Source organism: Electrophorus electricus, chromosome 11 (assembly GCF_013358815.1).
Source record: "Electrophorus electricus isolate fEleEle1 chromosome 11, fEleEle1.pri, whole genome shotgun sequence".
Lineage (NCBI taxonomy): Eukaryota > Metazoa > Chordata > Actinopteri > Gymnotiformes > Gymnotidae > Electrophorus > Electrophorus electricus.
In genome coordinates this window covers 24,898,361-24,921,367 of record NC_049545.1, presented here as the reverse complement: position 1 = coordinate 24,921,367, position 23,007 = coordinate 24,898,361, and the positions used below count along the sequence as shown (strand labels likewise).

Sequence of the window (23,007 nt, the reverse complement as noted above, 5' to 3'; positions counted from 1 at the left end):
AAAAAAAAACAGTAATCCCAATACGGCAATATGACACAAAAGCCCAGTAATCCCAATACGGCAATATGACACAAAAGCCCAGTAATCCCAATACGACAATATAAAAAAAAACCAGTAATCCCAATACGGCAATATGACACAAAAGCCCAGTAATCCCAATACGGCAATATGACACAAAAGCCCAGTAATCCCAATATGACAATATAAAAAAAAAAACAGCAATCCCAATACAGCAATATGACACAAAAGCCCAGTAATCCCAATATGGAAATATGAGACCAAAACCCAGTAATCCTAATCGCATCACTGTGTGGCAAGTGGAGAGCTTTGTTTCGATATTCTGATAATGTCATGTCATTCCTCAAGATGGAAGAATATGACGCAGAAAGGAATAACTCTCTCTCTCAGAAACATCTTTCTTCCACTTTTTTCATGTAAGTTTCTGCTTTCCATTATTTCCAGTCTGCATACAGTAATAATTGAACATCAGAGAGCTGCAGAGTTGCAGGAGATCAATTCATGTTTTGAACCTCATCTGTTCTCTAGATGTTCTGCTTCTCTAAAGCTCTTAAAGAGTTGTTTAAGGGCAGACATTTTGGAAGAAGTTTCCAGTGTGGTGTTCACAGTACAGTAAGCGTGGTGTTCACAGTACAGTAAGCATGGTGTTCACAGTACAGTAAGTAGTGTTCGCAGTAAGTGTGGTGTTCGCAGTAAGCGTGGTTTTCGCAGTAAGCGTGGTGAACTCTACCTCCCAGATTCATCCCTGCTTGGAGACACTTCCGCACCCTGCATGCAGGACAGTTCTTCCGCCGGATCTTGTCAATGATGCAGTCATTTCTCCCAGCACATAGGTAGTTGTGTTGGCCTGTGGAGAGAGAGAGAGAAAGAACATGAGGGGGAGGGAGAGTTTGTATCTGAACATGTTACATATAATTTTGAAATGGTTTTTAGCTTCAGCAGACTGACATGTAGCGGTCAGACAGCCTGCAAAAGCAGAGGGATGATGAACAGTGTGTCTGGTGAATTACACCAACAGTACCTCCAACACGTAAAGCAAGTTCTGTCTGTGTGCTTCTTACACCTTACTGACTATGGCTGACTACAGAAATGAAAACAACCAAGTCGATCCAGACATGTCACAACGCTGCATGCAGGGGCGGAGCAGACGTCCCTGACTCCTCCCCTCAGTCAGCTAGGCTGGAGAGCAGCACACAGACGCAGACTGGCGGACACAGCTTTGGCCTGGCAGGTGTTGACTGAACACAGGAGGTCGAGTGTGTGTCATTCACACTCTCTTCTGCTCTGAGAGTGTGTGTGACACACAAACACACTCTCTCTCTCTTCTTCTGTGTGTGTGTGTGATGTTATACACTCTTTTCTGCTCGTTCACTCACACGGTCTAAATCAACACCATTTGCCCTCTCCATTCGTCACGCTCATTCTTAAACTCTTCCTGTCCCTTACTGCTTACTGGATTCTCTCGCTCTCTCTCTCTCCCTCCCTCTCTTTCTCCTAACTTCCTCCGACCCCAGGCCCTTCGCCTACGTGAGGGCGTCCAGATGGGTCTGTGTGCCTGAGCATGGCTGTACCACTCCGGGTGGGTGCAGGCGGGTTGGCCGGGCACACGCGCTCAGCCTGCAGGGCCACTGGCAGCTGTAGATCCACCACTATTTCTGGCTCTGTCACATGACCTGTTACATAAGCCAATTTTTCTTGCTCTAAAAAACAGTAAACTGCAACAGAGGAAATACACAAGCCCACCTCCGCCCAAACCTCCTCCACCCCTCCCTCCCTAACCCTCCACCTTTCTGTTTGGGTCAAGCACAAATACAGACAGGTCCCGACATCTGTTCCCTGCTGGCACAGTGCCCACTACTCTGAACTGTCCCACAAATCCTATTAATCATTGCCCCAAAAGTGTGTGTGTGTGTGTGTTTATTGTGTGAGCTTTCATGTCTGAGACAGAGAAAGAGAGGCAAAGAGGTTGTGGGAACGCTTTCACACATGCATGCTTGCATTTTCTGAGTACACACACATGCACGCACGCACGCACGCACACGCACGCACGCACAAGCACACACACGCACACACGTTTTGGGTAGCGGAAGGCGTTCCTTGTATGTGTCTGTACTTTTATAGTATATGTATTCCTCTCTGCACAAACAGGCTGTCACTGTTAAACACTCAAAGCTTTGGAACATTTACTTCAAGTCAAGGCACTCTTTGGTCAACTGTTAACTTGAGGCCAGCCACAAAACCATAGCCACAGAACCACAACTACAAACCACAGAACCACAGCTACAGAACTACAACTACAAAACCACAGAACCACCGCTACAGAAACACACATACAGAACCACAAATACAGAACCACAGATAATTAGCATTTGGGACCACAGATTTGATTGACTAACTGTCTTTTTAGGTAGTAAATCATCTTTTTCATAAGTGTCATTACTATAACTTGCACTGTAACACATACAGCAGGGACCATTTCATGACCACATGAAAGAAAAAGTTTATCATTTAGTGTAGTTTCAGCGGCTTGAGACATCAAAAGCTGAGGTTAGCTCTGATCTGGGTGTTATGTTAGCCTAGCATGTGCCATCCCTGAGCTGGGTGATGTTAGCCTAGCTTGATGTTAGCCTAGGATGTACCGTCCCTGAGCTGGGTGATGTTAGCCTAGCTTGATGTTAACCTAGCGTGTACCGTCCCTGAGCTGGGTGATGTTAGCCTAGCTTGATGTTAACCTAGCGTGTACCGTCCCTGAGCTGGGTGATGTTAGCCTAGCTTGATGTTAGCCTAGCTTGATGTTAACCTAGCGTGTGCCGTCCCTGAGCTGGGTGATGTTAGCCTAGCTTGATGTTAGCCTAGCGTGTGCCGTCCCTGAGCTGGGTGATGTTAGCCTAGCATGTGCCGTCCCTCTACTGTGGTGGCGACTGTCCTGAACGCTCTTTGAGTCAGACACAGGACTCAGGCTGCGTGCCCATTCCGAGGGGAATATCCCCAGGGGAGTTTCCCAGCGCCCAGCTCGGAAACCCTCCCCCCGCCCCCCCGCCCAGTCGGACCTCTCTGTTTTCCAACATGACACCACATGTCACATCCATTCAACCTCTTGGGCCCATGTGGGCGTCTCCTTTGAGACAGCACGTCTTATTGCTTCCTGGGGTCCGGTTTCCTGGAGGCAGGGGCTCGTGTTTCTGACCTAGATTTGGACAGGGGAACACCGGGGCCTCACTCCAATTAGCCCTTCACGCTAGCAGCGCCACTCAGCACCACGTTTACGTTTATCTGACGCTTTTATCCAAAGTGACTTACAATTATAACTGAGTACAACTTGAATAATTGAGGGTCAAGGGCCCAACAGCAACAACTTGGCTGTGGTGGGGCTTGAACTGGCAACCTACTGATTACTAGTACAGTACCTTCACCACTGCAACGGCAGCTGTGGAAACAAGGCCCACAATGCATCCATGCAGGTCTTCTAATCTACTGGTGCTGGACACAGACTTTCACATGAGGCCCAAATGATCCCACCTCCATTTGTTAAATCCTCAAACCAACATTGCTCTGTTTCCCAATCCCAGCGCTGGCTGTCTATCCTGAATGAACGTCCTCAGAGGGGCCAGAGTTGGAGCTCAGACGAAGCACCCAGCGCTCTAATTAGTCTGACAAACTGCACAAGCTTCCTGCCGCCATACACCACTTCCTGTGTGTCATTTCCTTATGCCTGTAGCGCTGAATTCACAAATGCTGCATCTAAACACACTCCCCTCTCTACCTCCACACACTCCCCTCTAATCTCCACTCACCTCCACATACTCCCCTCTCCACCTCCGCACACTCCCCTCTAACCTCCACTCACCTCCACACACTCCCCTCTAACCTCCACACGATTTTCCCTCTGGGAATCCACAGTTTCGTAACCTAGTTTCATGTCACACATCTTGCAGATTCCTTGTCTGGATGTGTGGAAATGTCCACAACTCTCCCACAGACAGACTGTTTAGATAAAACTGCATTCCCACTGTAGTATATATTGGGGTTGATATTCCAGCTCGGGATCCCAAAACAGGTTGCCATGGTTACTCAGATGAGCTGATATGGCTTCCGGACACTACCAGCAAGCAGGCCCAAAGGTCCTATCTGCAGTGTAAACAAATCAGCGGGCTGCCACACCCACTCACGTCCCCAAACCGTGCTGACGGTGAAAACACAGACACTCACGATTTGATCCGCACCACGACGTTGGTTGACCTACAAAAGATACGTCGTCCCAGCGCTCCTGAATTTTGCATTGATGTCAAAGAACAAAGGAATGACAGAGCAGGTGGAGGAGATGGCAGATCATGGAGAGCACACAGGGGTCAGCTGAGGTGAGGACGCAGGAGCAGAGGTGATCGTCAGAGTGTTGGCTGGCTTACGCATCACTGTTATCCTCAGCCTTTAAACTGATATCTCAGCTGCAACAAAAAACAGCCTCACAGTGCTGCGCATGACAGCCTGGAGGTCCCAGTCCTTTACGATAAGTCTGATTCCTTTACAAGAAGTCTGATTCATTTACAATAATGGGTGTTATACATATAAAAGTGGTAGCAGTTCGTTAACAGGCTGAGGGTTTTTTTCAGATTCATTCCTAAACAAACATTCCTCATGTCTCCACAGGTGTGTCACACGCAGAATTCCTCTGTCCAGTCTCCATCATTTTTAAATGATGAAGTGAATGGCTCCTCTTCCAAATTAACGCTTGATTGGCACAAAATCCTGTCATTCATGAGTAAAACACTGGGGATTTGTCCTTAAATGACACAGACAGGGCAGGGTAATCTCACTTTTCAGTGTGGTGCAGTGCGGGAGGTAAAATAATAGCCCACGAAAAGTAGCATCAAATGTCAGCGCTGACATCTGAGCGGCGGACATGAATCAGGCACCAACGCTCAGGAACCCATATGGAGATGTTTACAGGGCCAAGCAGCAGTGTGTCAACAAACAGCCTCTCTGTGGACTGGGACTTTGGTTGGAGTCAGAGCGGGTAATGACTCAAAAGTGTGTTGATGCTGAGAAAACAGCAAAAGGCTGACGCGCTTGTTCGCTTCTCAGCCACTGCAAACACTGCAGACACTGCAAATCCTGCAAACACTGCAGACACTGTAAATCCTGCAAACACTGCACAGTGCAGACACTGAACCGTGTACCATCGCTGTCACACACCTCCGGGCTTTTCACACAGATTCTTAAACATCTTCAGAATTAGAGCTACAGAAAGCTCCCACCTCAGTGCAGTTATTTCACACTAAAATATTTGCAAAATATCATTGCTTGATATTTCCTTTGTCATTGGTCCATGACATTGCATCCCAGTGACAAGAAAGGAACGACAGCTATGAACTGCCCCTTTGAATTGCCCCACCTGCTCTGCCCCATCTGAACTACCCCATAATTCTGTAGCACTAAACAGAGTCCATAAAGCTCAAACACAAAACGCATGCACATACGCACGCACGCACATGCACGCACGCACACAGGGGAATTACAGTGTTGATACTGGCAACCATGCCTCTGGGAATTCTACTGTGGAGTGTTTGGTTGAACATATTACCTAAATAAGAAACCCAAATAAGATACATCCTTACTGACACAGGAGAAACAGCAATTAATAGTGGCTGGTGACTTCAAACATCTCCAGTTTGGCTATGTAAACCTACATGTGCACACACACACCCAAAACCACTAACTCTTGTGTTTGTTTACCAAAGCCGTGTGTCCAATTTTTCAAAATTAAAGTGGTTTAAATAATCTTACTCAACAGTTCAGCACACAAACCCCATACAACAGTCCAGCAACAGTCCTCGCCCATTCTGTTCTCCAGGAAGTGATTCCACATGCCAACCAACAGTCATTTCCTGTCCTGCATGTGTATTAAAGGAACATGAACAACAGTGAACAGCCTTTTCCCCTTCAGTGTGCTTCTGTGCTGGAATTGTCTAAGTCAGTATCTTAATGAGGACAGGTGCCTTTGATGAAGAAAAAAGCACCTCCCTGTGTGTGCTGTATTACTGCCCTGCTGTATTGATGCTCATGTTCCGCAGTGCTCTCGTATCTCTGCCTCCACCTAATACCTCGTCTCCACACTGACACATCGCTTTCTCTCTCTCTCTCTCTCTGTCGCCAGCTCCCTCTTTCACTTTCTTTCCTTCCGATCTGTTTCACTCTCTTCTCCACCCTTTCTGTTCTACCCCTCTCTCACTAGTCTCTTCTCTTCCCCTCTATTTCTGTCTATCTATCGTCTGTCCTGTTCCTCCTGCGTTCCCCTGCATGCTCTTTCTCTCTCTCTCTGTCTCTCTTCCTCCCCTCTCTTCTCTCATTCTCCCTCTCGTTCTGAAACTAGGCTGAGGTCAGGTAAGGTACTGGTGCACGCACACACACACAGTCAGACTCCTCTTTACACTACGGCAGGCCACAGGACCTGGGTTTTTCCTGCTAAAGAAATACAACCAAAAAATAAACATTGTCTCACCATGAATTCCAGTTGGAACCAGGTAACATGAACTGGTCTTGCTCTTGTAATATTAGCATTATTAGCTTTTGCAGGTGAGGTATTTCCTCATGTTCCAGAAGACATAAGAGGACACTCTGCTTAAACACACACACACACACACACACACACACACACACATACTCACACACACACACACACACGCACACTCTTCCGCTTTACACATACAATATGACATTTACAGTTTCCATTTCGTGCCTTATTTACTAAACGTTTATTTTTACCTATTAAATTATACTTTCTTTTTTGTAATAATGCAGTTTTATTTATTTATTTTAGTTTGATTTATCATCTATATTGGCATTACGTGCTTAGCAGGTGTTTATTTTTATTAGTTTAATCATTAAACACAGCAGTTTAGTCCTCATTTTACAACATCTTTCTATATAAAAGAGTAACTATATGTCGATTGCACAAGGAGTCTGAAATTCATAAGTTCAGGAAATATATGGGAGATATTACTCCATGGAGGTCAGTGATCTTAAACTGCTGCTAAAACAGGCCTTGACTTATTAACAGACCCTGGAATAGAATCCAGTATTATTAATTTGATTATCTAAAAAATATTCTATTATTAGCATGGTTATTACAGCCAGTGTTTGCTTCTCTAATTAATAATAACAATAATAATAATAATAACTATAGGATAGATTTATATCACAAAAACCCAAGGTGACTTTACAAACATGGAATGGAAGTACTGAGAGAAACAGAGGTTTTACACTGAGTTTTAAAAGTTAGAGAGACAGGAGAAGGAGAGAAGGTGGAGCAACACCAACCACCCATCCACCCACGGTGGAGAGTCTGACCCTGGAGACAGCGAGGACACCTGAGTCGGACGGAATGAACGGGGGCAGGAATTCTGCAGTACACGAGGACACACGGACACACGGCCACGGAGCGCTTTAAAGGACAGAAGAGAATGTTGTGTTGGAGGCATTTAAGAATCACCACGACACCTTGGTTGTGATTTATTAAAAGTATTAATAAATATCTGCGGATCCGGTTGGACCTGCGTCATTTTGTAAAGTCCTAAAACTGCAGCTAACCTCCAAGTTTAAACTAAACCCTGTATTTGCTCCATTTCATGAGTCCAGGCCTCCAGGGAGTCTGCCACAGCCCGAAATTAACACCAAGCATCTGTCATTGAGTTGAGACTTAAAAGGGTTGGGGGGACGTGTGTGAAAGGATCTTCTGCTGTCTACTCTCGCAGCCCGTATGTCCCGGGGAGCAGGAAAAGGACAGAAAGGAGGCAGATCTTGTCTTTCGACATGTTTACAGCGTGTGTAAGGGCTCCAGCATCCACACACTCATCCAGACGAGTTACAGAGAGTGGGGCTCATGCTCAGACAGAAGGCAGGTTTCACACGCTGTAAAGCTTCTAGGAGTTCATTTAGCTACTGTACATTTGTAGCACGTAAAATGAAAAGAGAAGGAGAAACTGCCTGTGACGCGAGAAACTGTGTAGCTGCGCTCGTTCAGGGTGGAACCAGGCGGATGACCGTTCCGGCACTTGGTCTCCAGCGCAAACCTGAGGAGAGAGCTCACTCTGCATCACAGGTGTTTCCCTGGACCGTCACATGTACACCGGACTTCCTTATCTTGCATTTCAACAATGTGGACTTTAAAGAACCAGAACCAGTGTGGCACTGAACTGCAGCTCCACACATCGGGATGATTCGGCAGTTGCTAGACTTCCAGAAATCCCTCGTGTTGGCCTTCACACACATTCACACATTCATAGGAGCTCTTCCTCTGTTTCTCCATCTGCGAGATCCTGCCATGTGCGGTTTGGGCCTGTCTGATTGCTTAGTCTGCGTTTTCTCCTGGAGTTTTTCCTTGGAGATGGGAGCAGCAGAGCTTAGCTTGAGGTTTCAGGCAGTTGAGTTCTAATGCTGGGGTTGCATTACAATACACACTGTCCCGCACACACAGAGCATGTCTGCCTCTCCAGAATAAGGAAATGACCCCCAAGGCCACGGTTAAAAGCTCTCAAAACCATGTATATGTGTCCCAGCTCACTAACCCTGGGACAGCGTTAGAGTTTGGGGGAAATTTGTAAAAGAAATCTATTGTTTTTTGTTTGAGTTTTTTTAGCCATAATATTAAAGTATCTAATTTCGATTATTATATTCAGAGCACTTCCTGTCAAAAACAAAAGACCTCTATTAGAAGGCTCCCAACAAAAGTGCAGCTTAGTGTAGCCAGACTGCTCAGGTGCAGGTGACCCTCGGTAAAGGCCGAGAGAGGGCAGGGGTCTGCTATGGTGCCGCACATTAAACGCAGTCCACCCCCCACCAATTAAAGAGCTGTTGGACGTGAGTCCGTTCATACTGTGCTGTCTCTACGCTCTGCTTGGTTCTTCCGTGAAAAGGCCCCGCTGCCGTTATACAAATCCCGGGTGAAATATTTAGCACCTGCAAAAATAATACTAACTGGTGCATGCAAAGTACCCCAAACAGTCACTGGCTAAATCCTGTGGAAAATAAGAACAGAATGGTACATAATCAGGCAGAAAAATAAAATATGTGGCTAACAAGAAAAATGCTGAAGTGGAGTTAAACTTTAGCGTGATGGAGTGTGACGGAGCGTGACGGAGTGTTAGCGCCGTACCTTCCACTGCTCTTTTGAAGAAGACTTTGCAGCTCCCACACGTGACGACACCGTAGTGGCACCCAGATGCCTCGTCGCCACACACCAGGCAGACTTTAGCTGTGGAGGACGAATGTCTCAGCGTCCCGCTGTGAGGGGGACACACCGATCTCTCATTAGTCTTACAGCACAGTTATTAATAAACCAGCTACAACAGCACCCAACACAACACACACTTCTCTTTAATGTAACGTCTTTAACGTAACTCAACCACTTTTAATGTAAAACTCACCCTCTTTTAACGTAAAATTCAACCTTTTACCTTTAACGTAAAGCATCAACCACTTTTTTAACTTTAACATAAAACTCAACCTCTTTCTGAGTTTTTACCTTTTTATGCTGCAGTGACTAGCAAATGAGAGTGACAGAGTGCGCGGTGTAAATGTTTAGGGTTCGCGTCTCGCCTGACAAACAAACAAGGTAACAAACAAAAGAAGTAGTTTATTTATTGACTCATTGAAATAGCCCATGCTGTTCCTCCCCTCTGCCGGGTGAAGTGTGTAATGCATTTCTGCCCCTCCAGGCACCCGTAGTGCTCGGCATATGCCAGTGACTCATAACGTATGCTTCACCATGTAGTTCCAAACGGAAAGCTTTCAGGGTGGTTCCCAGAGCAAACCTCAGAAACCAAACAACTCCCAGCAGTGCTTTCGTGTGTTCCACGGACACCTCACGCCAAGCACGGGCAGGAGCGAGGAAGAAACAAAGAAATAACCACAAGGAAACCAATTTCCATCAGAACCAATGAAAGCAACATAAATAGCCAAAGAAGATCATAAAACAGCAGTGAGGTCAAGAGAATGGGTAAAATTTTACCTGTGTCCTTCAAATGAAATTGAAACAGTAAAAAATGAAAAACCCTAGGCGTGTTCTCCAAATAGTCGGGCTGACTGTGCAGAAATCTGATTAAATCAGGCAACACAAGCTGACATAGTCTGAGCGGGCAGGACGCTGCAGAACTGTGTTGAGCACATCTCCTCAAAGTCACCCTATAAAGGCGTCCAGACCACCAGCAACAACCTACATGGGCAGCTGAGACTCCAGAAAACAGGTCAAAGGGCACCCTGTTCTAGTCTCACACGACGCTGGTGTACATATACCCGCTTATTAAGACAATCCTTAAATCTGACTATCATGCTCTTACATTGATAGGAACTGAAATTCATATTATAGGGGGTTGAGAATTTCTTTTTTAAATGTAGGCTAAAACTTTCAACCCGGTGGGGGTAGGGGCCTTCATCATGTGCAAAAATGAGCAGTTTTTCTATAAACAGTATATCTGGGGTTTACATATTCCAAGTATGTTTCCGAGCAGTTCCGGAGTTTTTCTACTGTCCCCCCTTCCATTTCCTCCTCATTTGCTAAGGAGCTCCTTCCCATCGTTATCGATAAGGCAAGATACATTTGGACAACGTGACACCTTAACGAGCCGGCCACGGTCTGTGACACTCTCCACTTCGTCTCCCGACTCAATCCAGGAAGGTGACCAAATTCTATCGCGGTCATCTAAACACACATTCAGTTTGTTGGCTGCTTGGCATGTCTGTGGCGGGGCGGAACTGTGGGCACTGGGAGCCACCCACCATAGCACCACCCACGCCCAGCACACTTCCAGCCCGGCGTAGTTCAACCATTCGCCAGGACAATCTCAGAGACAATTATGTTTTCCCGTCAGAAAGCTTCGTTCCACATGAGACTACAAGAAGGGTGAAAAAAGAAAAAGCCAACAGTTTGAAAAGGTGCCTTCTACTGTTGGTGGGGTAAGTGGGTCAGCGATCGCTTGTAAAACAGCAGACGTGTTCAGGTGTGTGATGGGCACGTGTTTGTAGCCTACAGTTAAAGGACAGCAGCACTCAGCCAAGTTTTGTGCTCAGATCGGAGTTGCCTGTCTTGACGGATCACATTCATAATTGCCAGTGACCTGCATCTGCATCTGTCTGCAATGTGAACGCGTCGACACGCCGAAAACGGTGCACGTGCACACGTCCATACCGAGTCACCTGCGTCACCAACACCAGACGTCATTTTTGTGCGATGACTCATAGTTAATGGCTGAATGGTAACTCAGTAATGGTGGAAACTCAGGTGAGCCGCGCGTTCTCAGGACGGCAAACAGCACAGGAGGCGTGAAACCATCGGACGGCCAGCAGGTGCGTTTCTGCGTGCTGTGACCGGCACTGTTCCTCTCCTCCATTGTAGCTGATGACATCAACTCTACGTGCACACGTCCAAGGAGAACGCCGCGTGACCGCCAAACCAGTCGGTCTCGTTCAGGTCTCGTGGATCGGAGCTGGATCCATGCTCAGCCCAGGACGGGATGACGGAACATGACGCTACAGCATGCGAAATTACAACTCGCAGTTTTTAAGTCTGACGTAGCGTACAGAAGGCATGAAATTAATATTTCCTACTCTTCGAAAGGAATGCATGTGCTGACTTCTGCATGCGCGTGTCCACACCACGCTGAAAACATCTAATCTGTATCACATTAAAGCAAAAGAAATCTGATTTGTGTCACTTCAGCTTGATAATATGAATGTAGCCTAGTAACACAGCGCTAGACGAGATCATTCCGGCAGCCAATAATTAATCAATTCTTTGATCAGTAATTTAATCGACAAATATATTGAGACAAATGAGGAAAGTCTCCAAGCAACCCCTGATTCTCCAGCCTCTAGCTGGGCAGGTCCAGACCGGCTCGACCGTCACTCGATGCATGCAGCAGACATGACATATTTAAGAGTAAACAGACGGTTACAGCAATATTAAACGGCTGAATACCCACAGAAATATGTGTTAAAAGAAACTCGGATTAAGGTAAAGACGTGTGTCTACGGAGCAGATGTTGAAGTGGTAAATACAGCGACTGGGGGGAGTTTGGATTGTGCATGCTTCTCTCCTGCGTCACCCGTGTGGTGTAACCCACTGCCGCGGTGTCGGTATGTTACCTGTGCCACAGTTGCTGGTGGTGAAGTTTCTCAGAACTGTTGTCGAGTTAACAGCTCAAGGTGGTAGCCCATCTCATAATGCCATTTGTGCATGTGACAAACAAGTGCATGTGTGATTTTGACAAACAAGACACTGCTAAGTCGAACTGCATGCATGGCGCCTAAGGCGAGACCGGGGGCTCGATGGGAGTGCTTTTGTTCACTAGACCATTGTGGGCCCTTAAACTGGGCAAGCACGTGTGATGTTACCATGGGCAGAAGCACAGACAACACTAGCTGAGAGTCCTGTACAGGTCATGAGAGAAGGCTCCACTGCAGAGTGATTTAGACCAACAGCAGGCACTCTTTAGCACAAGGGCTTACGTAACGTACACCTTGGAATGTAGCGCACACTAAAGGTAGCTTAGGTAAAACACGCGAGGACAAAATCGCTTACATAACCACAAGGAGACGGTCTGAACATTATGACTGCACCCACTCACCACCCTGTCCCCCACTGCACAGGACTGTGGGTAACTCCTCGGGGGATTGTGGAGCCTCCGAGTTCTGTTAGAGGCTGACCCTGAAGGAGGGGTCACCTGTTTCAAATGAAGTACACAGAAACACCATTTATATGCCTGTAATATTCACAAGCTGCAGACAGTGCAGCACACTTGCTGAGCACTATGGGGGATGTGGCCCCGGGCAGACGCAGGCACGCGGGGCAGTGAATTATAAACGCGGGTTATATGTGAACAAGTGCCCACCAATCAATTATGAAACAGCTGTTGAACAGACAAGGCTGCAGAAAAGCTTCCAGAACTGGGGCATGTTTTGTTTGGGTTGGTTCTTCCTGACAGCCTGTACAATCCTAACTGGATTAGGAGAATCAGTGCTCACTCTTCTTTAAGAATCACTGCTCACTCTTCTTTAAGAATCAATACTTTTCTTTTAGAATCAGTACTCACTCTTAAAGAATCAGTACTCACTATTTAAGAATCAGTACTCTTTAAAAATTAGTACTCACTAAGAATCAGTACTCACTCTAAGAATCAGTACTAGCTCTTTAAGAATCAGTGCTCGCTCTTCTTTAAGAATCAGTACTCACTCTAAGAATCAGTACTCGCTCTTTAAGAATCAGTGCTCACTCTTCTTTAAGAATCAATACTCTGTTTAGAATCAGTACTTACTAAGAATCGGTACTCACTCAAAGAATCAGCACTCACTCTTCTTTAAGAATCAGCACTCTTCTTTAAAAATCAGTACTCACTCTAAGAATCAGTACTCACTTTTCTTTAAGAATTAGTAGTCTGTACTCACTCTTTTTTAAGAATCAGTACTCTTCTTTAAAAATCAGTACTCTAAGAATCAGTACTCACGCTTTAAGAATCAAAACTTTTTAGAATCAGTACTCTAAGAATCGGAACTTTCTTGAAGAATCAGTGCTCACTCTTCTTTAAGAATAATACTCTTCTTTAAGAATCAGTTCTAATTTTTTAGAATCGATACTCTTCTTTAAGAATCGGTGCTCACGCTTCTTTAAGAATCAGTACTCTTCTTTAAGAATCAGTACTCACTTTTTTTTAGAATCAGTGCTCTTCAAGAATCACTCACTCTTCTTTAAAAATCAGTACTCACTCTTGCCACACTGTGTGTGCCGAGCCTGTTTCGTCTGCTCCAGACGTGGGTGTAATGTTCTAGCTCTCCAGAGGTTCATTATCATTCTTAAGCACGACTGGACAGTTTAAACATTGTTAGAAAGGTACTGAAGCAACGGCAGGCTGTCTTGTAAAAAAGAAAAAAATTCAATGTCTAACGTGTCAGTACATTTGTCCTGAGTGACCTTATGTTCTCTTTGGCAGAGTGTGCTGGTGTCAGCAACCACATATTTACTGCCGTTATTATCATAAATATAAACACTTTGCATGAGGCAATCAAAGCACCCGGACCCTTACGCAGGAAATGTCTTCTTTACCTTTACCTACTGTGAATAATAATTAAATCACATATATAATTCCCTGCGCCACATTCTTGCCATGGTACAGTAGATGTCGTGGAAATGTAAAGGAAACGAACTTTTTTCAAAGCAAACAAAAAATTAGTCATATACAAAGCGCAAGTTCACTGATCTGGGATCTGTTTATTTGACAATGCAGCTAATCCTTCTGACTCTCTACTCCTCCTGCTCAGGTGGCGGAGCCCAGCAGGGAAGAGACTGGGGAGGGCTGAAGCCTGGGAGGTGCGCATAGGCCTAAAGGTACCCAATACCTGAAGAACCGTTACTCTAGCACTCTGCCATCCTCACACATCTCTCGCCTGCACAACTGTGTGGAAAAACCTCAAAAAGCCTCCACGTCCTCTCTGGCCTGGTGCAGTGCTCAGCTCTGTCCTGCACTAGCTGCCGACCGAGCTCAGGCTTGGCAGAGGGAGCACAGCTCCAGGTCACACGTCAGGGAGCTGTGTCAAAGCACAGAGTGACAGAGCATGCACTTGGCTGAGCCTTACGCCGCACGCTCAAAAGATCTGATGAGAATGTATGAGCTGAATGGCTCGATGGTTTACCGTCTGGCATAGTGGCAGCGTGTGCTGGACCGGTTTGTCATCTCCCGGTTCTGTCTGAGGAGAACACATCTGTGGTCGAGTCCTGTGTGGAAGGGAATATGACTAAAGGGGCCTTTAGCAAGAACTGTGCATGTCCATCACTGTAAACACACACCTCAACGTTCAGCTTTGATTCATATCAGGTCACAGGTGTTTACTCATTCCTATCCCAAACAGAGCTGGTCGTTATTAGCGATAAGAATTAGCAGGAATGACGTGTTCCTGAGCAGAGATGAGAGACACGGCCTGCGTGTGCTCATTCCACCGGAGGGGCAGAAGATCTCATCACACCCGTTCATCAGCAGACGAAGTCCTTTGAACCGGGAATGTGTGTGTGTGTGTGTGTGTGTGTGTCACACCGCTGTTGCCACTAGAAAACCTGCATTTCCACATCAGGCTGGTTGATTATTTTGAATGTTTTGTTTTTTTTCTCAAAACCACACCAAGCAACATTGACTCTTAGCCCTCTGGGAAATGTAGAACTCTTCATGAACTAAAACAAAATCCCTCTGGTGCACCTTGGCAATTCCACACTGGTATAACAGACAGGCTTGTTTGGTAAATAGAGAGTTTTCTTGTGACAGCAGCGTTGCCATGCGGTATGTAATGACGATCTCTGCAGTGGCTGTTCATTTGTCCTGCTCAGTCTGTGGTATCGGGGTACATTTTCATTAAACGTTTTCATTGGTGCTGCCACACCAAGAGTCTAAACCAGACACAGCCATCCAAACAAGCCTGCAGCTAAACTCAACCTCTCTAAACCCAACCATCTCTAAATCCATCCATCTCTCCAGACTTCTTTCTAAACCCAACCATCTCTAAACCCAACCATCTGTCCAGACTTCTCTCTAAACCCAATCATCTCTAAAGCCAACCTTTCTAAACACAACCTCTCCAGACCTCTCTAAATCCAGCCTTCTCTAGATTCTTCTCTGTTAATCCAACCTTCTCTCCAGAACCTTCTCCAGAACTTAATCCAACCTTCTCTCTCTTTTTATGAGAACCAATGCTTGCAAAGAACCTGGTTTAACCAGTTTAGGAGGCGTTATTAAAGTTATCAGATAATTCATGAATAACAATGGGGAATATATTAAAAGAATGATGAACAAATGACAAAAGAATGATAAAAGGATGAAATACGTCAATAAAAGCCTTACTTTTAGAATTTGAGCAGAACAAAACAACGCTTTAAAGTCCTGTATGCGTTTCTGGGAAAATCTGCAAATTTAACGAGTTGATAGATCTAACAGGTTGTGTGGAGGATAAAGGTTTACAGTTTAGAAGACGAGTCCAGACCAGGCAGTGCTACATTCAGCCCTCAGACACAATGTTATCACACTGGTAAAAACACCAACAATGACAATGCAATATCGCTTTTGGTAAATGCCGTGACCAAACTGGCAAACCTTTTATTAAGGACTAATTAAGTAATTAACCGTGAAAAGTCTTACTTCACAGCAAACACAGTTCTACTACCTCAGCTTTTCAAGTGTGCTTCTCATGAACGTCAGCACGCTGTATTTTAATTGGCTGGAAATCATGTGACTGTGTGAGACACCAGTGGCCCTTTCCAGACATCCTAGCTGAGCACCGATCAGGCCAGTGATTTAAATGTGGCTAACGTCAGCTAGCTTCAAACTGAGGCCCTGAGAAATAGACTCTGTCCTCAACACTTACACACACAAAAAACCCAACAAAATTTGAACAAAATATACTATTTACTACTAAGCGCCATTGATAAGAAACAGCACCATCTGTGGCAGCGCTGAGCAGGTGAAGGGCAGCAGGCCTGCATCTTCAGCCTGTCTGGGATAATACGCCTCACTATTTACACTAATCGTGCTTAGCGGCATGTCCACTGCCCAGAGATTCAAACAAAGCTACTTCCAGGCGTGTTGATTAAAGACCCGGGTGAACTCGTGACCTGACCTCCAATGCACACCTTTATCCAGCTTCTGGACACCATGTTTCTCGCCAGCCTCCCAGATAGGTCAGCCTGAATCACAGGTAACCTGCAAGATAGCCTTAGTCCAGTGAGGACAAACAGGAAGCAAATCTCCAAAGTGTGTGAGATTAACTGTGGGAGGATCTAGAGCCTGCCGGACCCGAGGGAGTGAGAGAGCTGCTTGCTGTTTATGCTCAGATGGAAAATTACCTTTAAGTCAAGTATATACAACAGTCCATATGAGCACATTGGGGTAATTCATAGCGTCATCCAGGGTTCAATAGGCTCATTTGGATTTCTGCTTAGGGTGTATTTTATGGTCCAAAAACTAAATGCTACAATATTTTCACTTAGTCACCTGAAGACTTCAGCAGCTGCCCAGACTGTAGCATAAACCCCAGACCTCTGGCTGCAAGTTGACACTCCAGCACAACCAACGAGGAGGTTCAAACTGGGAACATTCAGATGATGGTCAACGAAACCAGTCTGGAAGTGTGTAGGATGAAAGGTTGAAGAGTTATAGCTGTGTAGGCGTGAGATGTGTAGAGTGTGTGTGTGTGTGTGTGTGTGTGTGTGTGTGTGTGTGTGTGTGTGTGTGTGTGTGTGTGTGTGTGTGTGGACAGAAGTATTGAGTACAGCCTCCAGGGGGGTTGGGGGATTCCTACAGCAGCTTCTGGGTAATGAGACAAATGCATCAGCTGGAAATGAAACCAAGCAAACCTAATCAGTGCTGCTTAATCTGTGTCCAGAGTCTCTGCTAGTACAATCCCAGATGTAAAAAAATCACACATTCGTAGCTAAGAGAGGGAAAAAAGCAAGCTGTTAGCTATCTGATATGCCGGTGCATATTCATGGATATTTTGAACCTTTGTGACGTATTGTCGAATTCCGTGTTTAGTTTAAGATTTGCAGCAGAGACTCTGTTTTGTTCTGTTGTGAAATTACATGTTTTGGAGGACTGATGTTCCCCTGGCAGACCACGTGACCTGGTTTAACCAGCCAAGTCAACAAATCACTACACAGACTACAAGTGTGTATTTCACTTAAACAGTTTTGTATTATGACATTCATATGTTTCTGTTTTAAAGGTACACAAATCAATATTTTGTTGAAAATATTTGTAGGTTTGATTCTTATTAAAGGATGCAGAGATCACTTTATAATAACGAACACGTGACCTTTTCATGCAGGGATGAAGATCTTTAGTTCTGTGGTGGTTATCTGAAGTCCATCTGTCCTTGAATGCTGTAAACTGGGGCAAATTTGTTCCTGCCTTGTTTTTATTTGCTCCAAATGTCATACATTTTTTGACCAAATGGGCAAGGACAGAAAAGAGCTCTGGGACAAATACATCCCTGAATCATAGCAGCACCAGACACCTCAGAAATCCTAAGGAACTGTGACTGAATTCATGTATACTGACTCGTGTGGAATCAGAGAATTTCTCTCAGAAATCTTCAGTTTAAGACAGCTCTCTGAGAAGTCTTCAGTTCCCGGCAGGTCTCTCAGAGGTCTTTACGATAATCCAGGTCTCTCAGAGGTCTTTAGTATAATCCAGGTCTCTGAGAAGTCTTCAGGTCTCTTAGCAGTGACTGCGGCCCAAAGCTGTGCGCTGTATCCTCCGTATTCTGCCTGTGCCAAGCCAGGAGTGTTTACTGAATGTACAGTTAATGACTGAGCGGTTCAGAGAAGAAAAAACCTCAACCGCAAAAAAAAAACAAAAAAAAAAAAACAGAGAGAGAAAGAGAGAGCAGGCGAGAGAGAGAGAGAGTGAGTGAGAGAGAGAGAGAGAGCAGGTGAGAGAGAGAGAGCAGGCGAGAGAGTGTGAGAGAGAGAGAGCAAGTGAGAAAGAGAGTGAGAGAGAGTGAGAGTGAGAGAGAGAGAGAGAGAGCGCTCCACGTGGCTAACACACTGCTGCACACCAGCCCAACACTTCCAGCAGGTGATTAGTGATCTTGGTCATGTTTGGTTTTGACTTGGGCCACATCAGACATGGAGAGATGGAATATCACTGCATACACCCTGCCAACACCCCCAGACCCAACCAGTCAGGGTGGCGCTCCCTCTCACCCCCTCCTCGGGTAGCTTCTCACAAGTTAACAGGTCCTGTGACCATTCTTACAGTACACTTGTAAAGGTGGTTGCCTGTTGACTTTGTGAGAATAAAGACTTTTTTGAGATTTTTCCTTAAGGGATTATGTTTAACTCCCTACCTTTACCATAGTTCTTATAGATTAGCTGTAGTCTGTAATTTAATTTATGAGGATTAGTCATCTTGGATATCACTAATGGTCACTCTTTATACAAAAGTCTGAAATACGTATTGTGTGATGGGGTGTGTGTGTGTGTGTGTGTGTGTGTGTGTGTGTGTGTGTGTGTGTGTGTGTGTGTTTGTGTGTGTGAGCATGAGCATGTTTGAGAAAGAGATTAAATTCACTTCTGGTTCAAGAGATTAAACTTGGGTCAAAACCACAAGATCAGATAACCATGTCTTCATCAGACTGGAAATGTGGAATTTGGTTACACAACACCTCAAACAGAGCTGAAATCTTTTAAGATGTACAACACACTACTGACTCAACTGACTCAGTATTTTAGGAATATTCAGCTGCCTGGCTTCTTATTAAAAGGAAATATTTTAGTCAGGTTGTAAATCAGGCCAAAGCTTATTAATGACACTGCTGGTGCTCCTGGAAAACAGCAACACTGTGTTTCTGTTTTTATAATTTATCATGACACTGTTGATCATGATGTTCTCACACAAAGACAGATTTCTATTGGCTGTGATCAGCAGGTGCCTACCTGGTTTCATGAGTGTCTTTTTAATAAGACCAATGGTAAGCAATCACAATTCCTTTGAAATTGTTAATGGAGTTCATCAGGGGTCTGTCCTTGGACCACTGCTTTGTACACTGTGCATCAATGAGCTCAGAAAGAATACTGAAATTGTAGAATTCATTTTTTATTTTTTAGTGTTGAATGGACCTGAATGTTGTTTCCCAGTTCTCACAGAATTTCTAGTAAAAAAAAAAAGTAAATGAGACATTTGTTCTCCATGGGATTATCTGTTTCTGAATAAACCCATCGATGAGTTAAAAAACAACATTTAAGGGTGTTATTTGGGCTTCTGGAAAATGTTGATCTGGATCTGGATATATTTATTGTGTAATCATAATTCTCTAATCAGTGAAGCAGACATATTAGGGACAGCCATGCAACTGCTAGTTAACTATGATATGAACAAAATTAATTCATCAGAGAAAATTCTCTGGAGGGAACCATCAGTCACAGTAAAAGGAGTTCGGGGAAATGCTCTGCTATCAACGTACCAGGCAGCCCTGCACAGCCCTAGAAACCAGAGAGAAAGTCTTCTGGACAAGACATACATCCAAGAACAGCATTTGAGAATGCTGTAATGGTCATATTTCTTAAGTTAATTTCAGAAACGCAGAATGCATTTATTGTTTTATTTATTCGCTTGTATGGAAAACAGAATTCTGGAGGAAGATAATGTGGAGAGGCTCTCTGGACATTGGCACAAATATGCAGGTGAACGTCTCCTTGTTTCGTGACCTTTTATAAATTTGGTGTGCTCATGCTAGAGGATTACTAGACCATATGGCCATTTGAGGAACAATACTTCACTTGTCCTGAATGCCCCCCAGTACCTCACCTGTCCTGAATGCCCCCCAGTACCTCACCTGTCCTGAATGCCCCCCAGTACCTCACCTGTCCTGAATGCCCCCCAGTACCTCACCTGTCCTGAATGCCCGCCAGTAACTCACCTGTCCTGAATGCCCCCCAGTACCTCACCTGTCCTGAATGCCCCCCAGTACCTCACCTGTCCTGAATGCCCCCCAGTACCTCACCTGTCCTGAATGCCCCCCAGTACCTCACCTGTCCTGAATGCCCGCCAGTAACTCACCTGTCCTGAATGCCCCCCAGTACCTCACCTGTCCTGAATGCCCCCCAGTACCTCACCTGTCCTGACTGCTGATCCAAGCATATACACCAATAAGAACAAAAATATCTGCTGAAAATAGGACATCGAGTAACGGAGGCCTTCCCAACCCAAACATACTGCAGATGACATTGCTGTTAAACTTTACGTCATCAGTTAGAGATCAGGTAAGCTAAGTGAAATTACTATTTCACAGGAAAAAATCACAATCGAAGTAATTTAGGATGGCACAGAGGAGGATATTTAACACACAGACAGTGGGCTGTTTCACATTAAACTATGCCGTGCCTTGTATATAATCCAGTCTGTTTATAAATGACATCCTAATGACTTGTTTCTTTCAGAATACTGTACTATGAAGGCGGGTTTGTGTTTACACCACGCCATGTTTTAGGTGTCAGCCAAACACAGACCTCCTGAGTCCAGCCCAGACGACTCAGCCTGTGATGCAGTCAGCCATCAAAGGCTTCCGGACGGCGTGCCACCCAGCCTGCCAGACTCGACGGGCACCACCACGAGGGGCCACACAGGCCTGATGTCCACACACTGCGTCACGTTCCGCATCACATGTGTAAGCCATGTGCCTAAGCCAGCCTCAGCACGCCATCCAGGAACACACTTCCTTACCCATACATCACCCCCCTCTCTGTTTCACTCTCTCTGTCTTTCTTGCTCTTTCACACACACACACACTGGCTCAGGGAAACTCACAATACATGGAATGTTATAAATAAGAGCCTGGAAACAGAAGGCCGGCCGGGGTGAGCCCTTTAAGAGCACCCTTTGCCTCCATGGATTTTTAATGAGGTGAAATATTCACAGCACTGCTTGACGTGCCAGCCTTTGCCAACCAAACCTGTCCCCTCCGGTAAGCGATTTCCAAGTGTTGCCAGAGCTGGAGTAGCACCTTGCACCAGCGCTTCGTATATGCATCAAAAATGGATTAGCCTAATACAGTGCACAAGTCCAGCTTGGGTGTGCAGAATGAAAGGACTCGTGATGTTCATTAACACACAACATCTGAACTGCGGTCTGCCTCTTCACTTGTCTCATTGCTTCACTTCAGTCAAAACTGGTTTGTTTCTGTATTGGTCTGTAAATGTTATATGATGATAATACAGGAGTCTGGACTCTTAAACAATCGTTTTCAAGCTTTATTCCAATATATTTGTTTTGACAGATTGTCTGTTTAAACATTATAAACCTCATATTGTCTCAGAAGAGCATTTAATCTGAACTCTCTTCTTCTTGTAGCTTTTTAATCTTGTTGGTAATTTTTCCGTAGCAATACCTGCTTCTTCTTGCAGAAACAGAGTGATCGGTTACGTAATGTTTGGGTGTAGTACTGGCACGGTCGTTAGCAGACTGAGGCACTGTGGGTTGTCATACAACCGGACTAATATCTCTAATAATAGTGTCTTATGAAGCGTGTCTGATCTGAAGTCAGTGCTTTACAGGCAAAGGTGGCATCTGCCAACATGAAAAGGGAAGAAGGATTAATAAAGGGTGTTATTTACAGCAGGGCTCTTATCAGGAGCCTGGACACCACAAGAAAAGAGGATGAGTGCAGAGGAAAAACCACAGGAGGCATGCTTACATAATAGAGAGAGAGAGAAAATGAGAGTGGGTGAGTGTGTGTGAGAGAGAGAGCGAGGATGATAGTGAGAGACAACAAGGGAGAGTGAGAGAGAGAGAGAGAGACGACAAGAAAGAGAGAGAAAATGAGAGAGGGTGAGTGTGTGTGAGAGAGAGAGAGCGAGAGAGAGTGAGGACGAAAGAGAGAAACAACGAGGGAGAGTGACAGAGAGAGCCGACGAGAAAGAGAGAGAAAATGAGAGAGGGTGAGTGTGTGTGAGAGGACAAGAGAAAGAAAGAATGAGAGAGTGCGTGAGAGGGTGAGTGTGTGAGAGAGAGCGAGAGAGCGCGGTGGAGTGTCGGGCCACATAATCACCCCCACCCCCTTTTAATGAGTTGTATCACGGGGGCCCGTCTGGCCCATCTGCCCCATGTCCAGGCCAGCGCTCGCCGGGCTCTGGAATATCTGCTCACATTTTCCAGCCGAGCTGAATGCCGTCAGCACAGGACTCTCCCGGGCTCACTGCTGTCTCACTGCCCCTCGTAGTGCCAACGTTGATGCCCGTCAGCCACACGCTCAGATACTCGGTTTTAACAGGACAGGAAAGTCTGTGCCGTGTTTAACTATGCCGAGGAATCACGTAGCTTCGGTTTGAGCAAGGAACGTACGTATTGCCAGACTCTGCAGTTCCACAGCTATTACACACTAAACTTTAAAATGCATGTATTTAAAAAATAGAGGAATGACCAGCTTCTGATCTGAGATGGGGACGTTCTGGAAAAGCATCTC

General features: G+C 45.3%; 1 protein-coding gene across 9 annotated transcripts in view; it reads right to left on the bottom strand.

Moving 5' to 3' along the window:
* The window catches only part of nr3c2 (nuclear receptor subfamily 3, group C, member 2), a 61,922-nt gene that overhangs the window by 14,820 nt on the left and 24,095 nt on the right, over positions 1–23,007 (bottom strand). For all 9 annotated transcript variants that reach the window (XM_035531696.1, XM_035531694.1, XM_035531701.1 and 6 more), the window contains 2 exons: positions 9,170–9,297; positions 749–865 (listed from right to left, as the gene is read on the bottom strand). In XM_035531696.1, coding sequence (XP_035387589.1) covers positions 749–865; positions 9,170–9,297 — 245 coding nt within the window. The remainder of the gene's footprint in view (positions 1–748; positions 866–9,169; positions 9,298–23,007) is intronic.